Source organism: Taeniopygia guttata, chromosome 3, assembly GCF_048771995.1.
Source record: "Taeniopygia guttata chromosome 3, bTaeGut7.mat, whole genome shotgun sequence".
Classification (NCBI taxonomy): domain Eukaryota; kingdom Metazoa; phylum Chordata; class Aves; order Passeriformes; family Estrildidae; genus Taeniopygia; species Taeniopygia guttata.
In genome coordinates this window covers 6,100,862-6,111,090 of record NC_133027.1, presented here as the reverse complement: position 1 = coordinate 6,111,090, position 10,229 = coordinate 6,100,862, and the positions used below count along the sequence as shown (strand labels likewise).

The window sequence follows — 10,229 nt, the reverse complement described above, 5'->3', positions numbered from 1 at the left end:
GTTGGTTTATTTTCACAGGCAATGTGTAGGCAGCAAGTTACTGAAAGCAGTGTTTCAGAGCTGTAGTCAGGTGAAATCAGCTTAATTCTGGAACTGTTTCTGTGATGCCAATGCCCAAAAAGCACAGAATGCCAGAGGGGTTTGTTCAGGGCTGCTGTACCCAGTGTGGAGAGCTCCTGTATGGAGGCAGTCAGTGTAACAAAACATCTGCCTTCAGTGCTGGGAAATGTCACTAAATACCCCTATTCCTCTCTAAACTGCAAAGCCAGTTAAGGGTTAGGGACTTCCCGTGAATTATCCTGCCCTGTGTGACCATTGCTGAGTTGTGTCTATTTAGCAAGTCATGAAATGTTGTCACAAACTACTGTCCCTTTATCGCAGCCTTGAGGAAGCACAAACCACAGCTTTGCTGTTCTTATTCTGAACTGGCTGCTCAAAAGGAAATCAGCCACTGGCTTTCATGAGAAGTACTTCACACAAACCAGAATGAGGCAGTGGAAATGTTTTGTCATGTCTAAGGCTCTGTTGTTAAAAATTATAATCCTTAAATAAATTGCATGTCTTAAAGACAGATTTTTTTTCTAGATTCTCTTGATTTGTACATGATCTGTATGAAACTGGATGCACAAGAGGTACTCTGAAACCCTTTGTGCCAGGAAGAACACTCAGCACCTTTACAGACCACACCACATCTTTGGAAATGAAAATAATCAGCAGTGCAACTGGAATATAGTTTATCTTACTTAACACTTAATTTCCTCTTCAAACCCTTTCCACAGTAGCACTGCCTCATCTTCCTGCTAAAGGGAGGAGGAACAGAGGGTGATAAGGATTCCCACCAGACACAGCCTCTCGCTGGTTTCACAGCAGCTCAGCGCCTGTGGCAGTTCTCATCAGAAGGGGCTGCCTTGGAGCTAGGAGGAGAAATGCATTTAGACCTTGATTTCCTGAGCTGTAGCAACATTCCTATTTCAGGTCAGAGTTCTGCTATCCTGCTTTAATCAGCATTTACAGTTCTGGTCACCAAAGCCTTGCTGGTAACTTTGCCACCTGCCTGGGAGGGGATGCACGAGGAACTGAGAGCACATCGACCACAGGCTGTGTGACAGCTGCTGGGGGGAAGGAACAGAGTGGAGAAAATACTGTCCTAACCAATTTTAGCTTCTGGAAAAGAACCCAAAACTCACAGTTAGAGGACAGAATGTTTGCCAGAAAGGTAAACTCAGTCAAGCCTTTCCAAACACAGGTGATGCAGAGCATCTCCAGTAATTCTCTGACTGACCCTCTGCAGACCCTGCTCTGCATTAGAAGAATTAAGAGAACCTAACAAAACTCTCTCCAACATAGGAATTCAATCATCCTCCCTTTTACAGCTTATCTAAGCCTAGGTTCTACCCTGCAACACATTCCCTTTGTAGTTACTCATTAACCTGACCTCTTCGTGCATGTAATTGATTATTTTAAATATAGCAGGATGAGGAAGCGACTCTGTGTTCAGTCCAGCTACTGCTCTAGAATATCAACAGGCTAAAATTCAGTACTCTGTCAGTAACAGCACAGATTTTTCAAGGAGCCTGAGCCTTTTTCAATTAGTCTGAACCCTTCCAGTTCAGATTAATTTAGAGTAAACCATTAGTAATTAATAATTAGTAGTTTGAAAAAAAAAAAGAAAAAGCAGAAGTAGTTAGGTTTTGGATTGTGTTTTTAATCAAGTACAATGGAATCCCGAGAGGAGAAGACACACCTTACTAAAACTTCCACACATTTGTAAAACTCAAGTTTATTTTTTGACAGTGGGCAGTTCAAAGTAACCCCTTCTCTCTAAAGTTCCTGCTCCCACCCTGCTGGATTATTAAATGGCTATGGCCAACACCAAACTGCAATGAATCTGAAGTTGTGAAAGAGAAACCCCATTGCTACCGCATACCTCTGACATTTTATTTTTTAAAACCATGAGACTTGTAGGAAGAGGACTTGATAACTGTAGAACTCTTTCTGGGTTAGCAATAACAATTTAATCTCACTGAAAGATAAGGTACCATTTCAGGCTTTCTTAATCAAACAGTTTATTTATTGCAAATTACTAGATGACCATTAACAAAGAATCGAGAATTTCAATTAACAGTTAGCTCTGGTCTTCAGCAGGAATTTGCATCTATGTACCTCAAGCATTACAGAGAATTTATTTTTTGAGATAAGACCTGCTAACTTCTTCCTTTAAATTTCCAGGGTTTAAAATACGAGTTTGAAATCCTTGCTTGATGACATGCACATCAAACTTCCAGCTGTTGCTTTTTAGCACAACAGCCTTCAAGAGGCAATTATGAGCTGGTACATAGGGCAGAACCACCTTTATCTCAAGACCACCTTCAGCAGAATTTACTCCTGAAAAGTTTTTGATAGAGTTCAGGAGCATTGATTTTACACTACAGCTGATGAAACTGGGTAATTCAAAGACTCCCAGGTTAAACTGACTTTCTTGAGATAAGGCAGTAGTGCCATCCCAGCTGGATCTGTGGATCTAAGTCATCCAGAGAAACATATCCAGAAATGTCAGAACCACCTGCCCAGGCTTATGTAAGTGCTTGCACATAGTTTATTGCTCAAAATAGAAGAGATATGCACCACTTCTTTAATCAATGGCTTCTATTTTCTTTCTCAAAAATTTCTTGTCACATTGCTAACTTTGGGTAGAAACAGAAGTCTTGGATCTTCTTTCCCCAAATTTAAGGGCACACCAGAATATACTCTCTAAACAAAACTAACTCCTAACTCTCAATAAAGTTTTTCTTTCCCACACAGGTGCAAGAACACTAAAAGTAGTCAATATTAATTTAATACAAAAAAGCAATTATTATTTACAAATTTAAAATTCACTTTGTGTATCCTGGCTAGTCACACTCTGGAGTCTCATTCTGAAAGTGTTCAGAGGCTTGAATGAAACACTAAGCATCCTTATTTTGTTAAGCATCTCTTCCAGTAAAAAGCCACCTGTTTACTGTTTAGTTAAGAAAATATTTTTATCTGACACTAGTCACACAAATCAGCAGGGTCTGGCTGTACAGTATTTTACACAGATAAAGTGCATCAAACAAAGAATGCCATCCAGTGCAAATTGAAACTGTTTTCCTGAAACCACAATGTAGGAAGCGAGGCTCGGCTCGCCCCGCGCTATCCAATCAAAGGATCGTCGTCATCGCTCTGTAACTGGAGCCGGGCAAAGGGCCGGGAGGGAGCCACTCTGTTCTTGGAGATGATGATGATGCAGGTGAAAGTGCTCAGGACCATGAACACCCCGATAACGATGCCGATGGCCTCGGGGACGCTGACGCACCACTGGTCAGCCAGCAGGCACTTGGTGTTGGCGAAGGTGCCGTTGTGTGGCCGCGGGGCGAGCCCCAGCACGTGGCACATCATGGGGTAGATGTCCACGTTGGCCAGGCTGCCCTGGCGGTGGCCGCGCCGGAAGGCAGGACCGTGCGCGGCCAGGAACGGGTGCATGCTGGGCAGGGCGTTGTCATAGCCATGGTCCCCCACTGCAGCGGGGCAGAGCACACAGTTACTGGCACAGCCTCTGCTGCAGAGCCACTGCTCCCCTCCCCATCTCCCCCGCCCCCAAAGCGCGTGTTCTAACCAAAGGTGAATGCACAACATAAAAGCAGCTGTTGGATCAACCGCAGAAGAAGCCAGAGTTCCTTCCCTCTTCCCCCAAACCCCACAAGTCTTTTCCCATACTGGCCTTTCCTTATGGTTTTCCCTCCTATTAATCTCTTTTCCTGTCAGTGCTTAACATTTCCAGTCTTCCCCTTCCCATTCTTCATGCCAAAGTTGAAAAGGAGGTTGCCATTCCACAATGAGTCACTAGCTAGAATGCAAATTTTTACTCCTCAGATTTTGGAAATACGTCTCTCCTTGTAGAATGGACACTTGAATTACTTATTAAAAATCAGGCACCTTTCCCTTGATAGTGTTCAGTTGGAGCATACTAAACACCCTCAATTCATGCTTATCAGATAAGGTACTTCAGCTGAGGGACATCCAGAGTCAAAACCAAAAGGCAAAGGATCATTGTGCCTCTGGCAGGCACATAGCAAAACCTTTGTGGCTATCAGGTCAAAAGAACTTGGACATCTGGTAGGTTTTTAAGATTGATTATAAACAGCTGAAGAGCAGCCATTGTTGAATTTTGTAACAGCATTCCTGAAAAACCTGTCCAAGGTGCCAGAAGTCTCTCACAGCACAGTATTTGAGTGACTGCATTTGAGTCCATTTCTTAGTAACTGTGGAGGAATATCACTGAGAACTGTTTCCTTGGGTGCTTCCCTGAAGCTTCTGATGCAAAAACATCCAGATTCCAACTGATTAGGTGACACTCACCACTTCAGTGAGCTTCCACTAGTCCTTTTTAATGCTTTCCACCATTCTGTTTGTTACCACATCTTGTTTGCTTTGACTCATGTTTCTAGATTGTTTTCCCTGCCTTTTACTACTTGTTTGTTCTGAACAGAGCTACTCCAAGTCCCCTCACCAATGAAGTTGCCAATTTTTCACCTCTGAAGTAGGATTCTGGTGTGTGGAGTTACTGGTACACTTGGCAATCACTGTGCTGTCACTTTGTCTGTGAAGACAATAAACCTTGAACAGGCTTTTAGGCTAAAGCCTCCCCTGCCTGATTCTGGGAAGCCTTCACAAATAAAATTGATTTGAAAAGAGATTTACTTCAACTGATACAATACTGTTCCTTATAAATATCCACTTACTAACTATTTTTAGGTACATGAAATTGAATCTAAGCAGAAACAAGGAAAAGAGAACTCTGATCAGAGAACACCTGTGCTACGTGTTGTCACATTGAAGATAATTGTAGCAAATCCATGGGTAAATTAAAATATAAACACATCCTGCATTAAAAAGCAGTACTTCTGTACAAATACTGAAAAATCCTGAACTTAATTCTGCAAAGAGCAGACAGTAAGATCAGCCAAAGTGGGTGCAGCCAGGATTTTACACCACTCAACACCCTGTCTCTAACAGCAGTTGTACAGGGAAGTATCCAGGAGGGATATCCCTGACCCTACCGACCAGCCTGAGCTGTTGGCTGCTCAGAAACTTCCCAGAAGTTGGTACTTTTGTATTTAATTTCTATTAATGGGTTTTCCTACCAAGAATCTGTCCAATCACTTTCTAAACACACATATATACACACAGACACAGAGCCTTCATCTCCAACCAGAATTACAGGTTAGAATCTTCTTACTATTACAACAAGGAAATCTATCTGGAATTTCTTCTTTGAGATACACTTTCATGTGACTGTTGCATTTTTTTAGTTAATTATCCATGCCTCTTGTATGCCAAGAAAACCCTGCCTGTGGAACACCTGGAAATATATACACATATATTTACACACATACGTATATATGTATGTGTAATTTGACATTCTAGAAGGAAGTGCTAGCTAAGCAAGACACTGAGAAGTGACACCTGTTGAGTTTTATCTTTCAAACATGCTGCTGTGTTCCTACTATTTTTAGTATTTCCTGCCATTTATTTTCATTCCCTAGAACATGTATTGTAATATTAAATGTTGTGTGTTGCATGCTTTGATTATTCACCCCTACATATGTATTTTATATACAATAAGAAGTTAAACCACATCCAGGGAAAGCTCGAGACAGACTGCTAACCTGCCTAAGATAACTCAGACTATTAAGTTGAACATGACAAAGTGTTTCAGCCAACAGAATATTCTCCATGTCGTCCTCATCTCTTAAACAATCCAGGCTGAGAATGTTCTAGAAAATGCTGCACTATTCCTAAACCTGCACAGTGCCAGGACTCCCCTCACTAAATGAGAACCATCCTGCAGCTGGCTGGAATAGAAACAAGACAGTTTACCCACACAACCCACAGAGGAAAACACACACTTACACTTGGAAAGGGACTCGTTCTGTACGATTGTCCAGCCTTCATCTGCAACCAGAATTATGGGCTGGATTCTCTTGTGATGGCGATAATGGAATCTGTCTGGAATTTCTTCTTTCAGATAAACCTTCATGTGACTGTTGCAATTTCTGAGTAAGTTATACACATCTTCTTTGTCTGCCAAGGAAAATATTGCACATGAAACAGCTGGAAATTAACTCCTGTTTACTACAATTATCTGTCATTAAACCTAAGACCCATTATTTCAAATTAATTAATTTTAAAAAAAGCACATAGGAAAGGAATTTTATGTCCCTTATGAAATGCTGCAATGGTGGAGGCGAATTTCAAAATCTGCTTTCATTTTTAAATCAGACTCCTCCCAGATGTGGGTTTGTGCTTACAAATCAACTTACCATATGGGTTTGAAGGGCAAAATTCAAGCAGAGAAATCAAGAGAAAGCAATCACCCCCTCAAGTAGCCAATATTTTATCCAATGCAGTAAATTTTTTTTTTTTTTTTTTTTTACTGTATTAATCACTTTTTTCATTAGTGTGGCCACAGAGAGGCCAGCAATGCCATGATTTCAGACATGCCTGCTGGGGACTACTCCAAGATACAAAAACTGAATTCATGGTATGAAATCTTAGGTTTCACTCCCAAAAACAGAAGTGGTAAAACGATCAAAGGTGGGACTAGATTCTTACTTGGAAATTTACACGATGATGCTTTTTATTCTGAATAAACACATGGGTTTATTTCATGCTCACTGTGAATCACAGCTGCATAGATTAAGTGAGCAACAAGACTGCAGCCAAACTCAGTACCTACCTACTTTCTCAACCACCTGCACCAGGGTCATCCTTATTAGCCACAGCAATTTGACAAGAAATACTCCTTGTCCCAGTGATTGCCAGAACAAACTTCCAAATCAACCATCACTCTTTAGCTTACTCATTATGTCAAGTTCTGTAACATGAACTCCATAGGTTTTGCAAAAGATTAGAACAGTCTAGCATACTGTGCACTTTTTAGGGAGGCAAGCTAAAGATTTAATTCTCAGTATATGCCTTAAAATATAACAAAACCCAAACATACTCTGCCTTGGCAGCACTGCAGCAACAGGAGTCCTGTCTATCAGGGTGTAGTTATTGCGCCCGAGGCATTCATCCAGGACAATCAGCTTCTCTGCAGAACAGGAAGCCATTCCATGGTCACTTGTTATTATGACATTTACAGTGTCCCACAGGCCCGATGCCTTCAGTTTGTTCATAAGGAAACCAACATGTTTATCCACTTCTTCCAACACTCTGCGCATGTTCTGGGTGTCGCTTGGGCCGTACTTGTGCCCGCTTGCATCCGGTTCTTCCCAGTAGAGCACAGCAAAATTGACCACTGGGTCAGAGCTGTTCAGCCACTCAACAATTCTCTCCACTCTCTCCTCAAACTTCACTGAGAAGTTGTACTTCATAAAGAAATGAGGGGTTGTGTTGTTGATTCTTACATCACTACCGGGCCACATGGCAGCAGCACTTGCTCCCTTTCCCTGTTGTTGATTTGTTACCCAAATTGGAACTGCCTCATTCCACCAGAAGGGATCTGAATCGTTGAACTGTGAAAATTTTTTCTTGGCATCTGCATCGTACATGTCATTAGCCACAATGCCATGGCTTTCCTCATACAAACCGGTCACTATGGTGTAATGGTTTGGGAAGGTCTTGGTGATAAAAGCATTCATGACTTCCTTTACAAGCACACCATCCTCAATGAATTCCTGGAGATGAGAAAGTTTGTAGGTTTCCAAGTAATCAGCCCTGAAGCCATCAAAGGACACGAGAAGCAACTTGGGTACCGAGTCACCAGCTGTGCAAGCACAACAGAGGAGGATTCCAGCAAAAAATAAAATCAAACTAGAGCTCATTGTGGAGACTTTGAAGCACTTCCAGCAGGTAATCGGATGCATCTGAAAAATTAAAACAGACAAGGTATGTAACCAAAACAATTCTACTGTGACCAGTTTAACTAGCTATACATTATATACATCTTCCTTCCAGAGGGTAATTTCTAAACACCTAGTCTAAACAACCACTCAGGTCAACAGTGGATCTCCCTACTGACTTCAGAGGTTTCTCACATATTGTCAGAGTTTTTCATCTATTAAAACAAACATGCAGTGAGATTTTTTTTCCACTGAAGACTAAATGAAAGGAAGAATTGTTTTATTTTCATCAATTATTCCATTGTTCTGTGTGTCCTATTCCAATTCTACATTCCAAGGGAGAAAATCAGTATTTTTCCTCATGTTCCAGCACAGGCACAAACACTTGAGAATTTCCAGACCCACATTTAAGAGTCCTCTGCAGCCCTAAATTCTTATTACACATCACTGTTCAGATCAGAAGCCTGTTTCCTACTATAATTGTAATTTTCATTTTCCATCTCACTTTCCCTTTTACAGTTTCCACCTCTAGAGTTGCTGGAAGACTTTTCAGCCTTTCAACATCCCCATTTACTCATTGCTCATTCCATACACAGAACTGCCAGAAGCAACTTCTCCTTTCCTTCTAAGCTGGTCTAAAATCTACCATAAGAGCATTTAAATCTGTTCTTCCCATACCACACGTTTCTCTCTATTAAAAAAAACAAAATTAATAACCTTAGCTATGAGGTAAGTATTCCTCAGCAAGAAATTAATTATTGAGTGCCAGGTATGCTTTGTAAGCTTCTGTATTATGTGTGACTTAATAGGAAGTTACAGAATGATGCTCTGAGGAAGTGAATCTCCAGGTTTCACAAAACTCTCTGCAATGTTGTTAGGCAGTGTATTTGCTTCTGAAGAAGAGCACCATTCTGGCAAATTTTCCCTTTGTATTTCTTCTATCCTTATCTTCCTTTATGTGCAGACAAACTGGAATTCTAGGAGGCACAGCAGCTGACTCCCCAACATTTTTAACATCAACCCTTTCCCGCAAGAGCCATAAAACGGCAGGTTTATTTTAAAGGTGTAAGGAGCTTTAATGTTAGCTGTAGCTTTAGCAGTGACGGGAATTGGAAGCCACCCCCAGCCCCGGTTTCCAAGTTAAATGGTCTACAGAACATACAAAAGTTACGAGGATTGTCAAAAACAGCATTTAGACCCCTCTTAGCACCGAGAACTTGGAGCACACACGCCTTTTAAAGGAGAAAAAGGAGAAAATAAAGGGGAAAAGCAACGCAGCGGCGGTATCACCCCTTCGATGTTGTCAGGGGCTTTGAAAAGCAGAACCAGAGTTTTCCACAGCGCAGTAAGGCACAAACCCGCATCGTTCCCTTCGAAATGCTCCGCAGCTGCTCAGCACTGGTGTTTTTACACACAACTGGCATATTCTAACCAAAAATTAACACTGTCCCAGGCAAACCCAGCAAATCAACCCCGCTGTGAAATACCACCAGCACTAGTCCAACCTGCCCCCGAACCTCACGACCAGGAGTTGCTCGGTTCGGCCAGAACAGAGGTTATTCCGACTGCAAAGCGCCCACATGCGGCACAACCGACCAACAGGGCGCTCCGCGTCGGTTTCACCCACGCCTGTCCCTCACCCGCACTCAGACCGAGCTCACCGTCCCCACAGCCTCCCGCCGCGGGATGCCGCGGGATACCGCGGGATACCCCGGTCCCCGCCGCGGCCCCACCGTGAGGCGCCGCTCCGGCTCCGCTCGGGCCGGGACGAGCGGGCGGCACCGGAGGTGACCGGGGCAGCGGAGGGGGTTCAGCGCCTGCGCACCCGCGCAACCCCAACCGACAACTGATGGGCCTTGGGGAGGGGCGCGGGAGCTCCTTCGTGCGCGCGGCCTCCGCCCGCTATGATTGGCTACGGGCCCACTGGCGGGAGATCCGATTGGCTGCGGCGCGGGGGGCGTGGCGCTGTGATGATCTGAGGGGGGAGCGGGAAGTGAGGGGCGGGCGGTGAGAGCGGCCGGGAGGAGGCCCTGAAGGTTACGAGGGGGCGGCTCTGGGGGCAGTGGGGAATTTCTGTGGCTGAGGTGTCCCAGGGTCAATTCGATGGAAAAGAGCGCTGAGATTATCGAGTTCAACCTGTGGCCGATCACTGCCTTGTCAACTAGACCACGTCTCTCAGTGCCGCGTCCAGTCTTTCCTTAAACACTTCCAGGGACAGTGCCTCCCTCGGCAGCCCATTCTAGTGTCGAACCACCCTTTTTGTGAAGAAATTATTTTTAATGTCCAACTAAAGGCCTCCCGTGGTGCAACTTGAGACTGTGTCCTCATGTCCTGTCCTTGTTCCCTGGCAGCAGAGCCCGATCC

The 10,229-nt window shown here is 43.5% G+C and overlaps 1 protein-coding gene across 3 annotated transcripts; it reads right to left on the bottom strand.

Annotated features, from left to right (window-relative positions):
• Positions 1-1,684: 1,684 nt before the first annotated feature.
• ENPP4 (ectonucleotide pyrophosphatase/phosphodiesterase 4) lies at positions 1,685-9,707 on the bottom strand. 3 transcript variants are annotated; one of them, XM_030269928.4, is made up of 4 exons: positions 9,599-9,707; positions 7,025-7,889; positions 5,932-6,102; positions 1,685-3,536 (listed from the first exon to the last, which is right to left on the bottom strand). In XM_030269928.4, the coding sequence occupies exons 2-4, from the start codon at positions 7,887-7,889 to the stop codon at positions 3,172-3,174; spliced, it is 1,401 nt and encodes a 466-aa protein (XP_030125788.4). In that variant the 5' UTR covers positions 9,599-9,707; the 3' UTR covers positions 1,685-3,171. The 3 variants fall into 3 exon arrangements, with proteins under 3 accessions (XP_030125788.4, XP_012428367.4, XP_030125787.4); XM_012572913.5 differs by having other exon boundaries at positions 9,527-9,661; XM_030269927.4 differs by having other exon boundaries at positions 9,506-9,638.
• Positions 9,708-10,229: the final 522 nt, after the last annotated feature.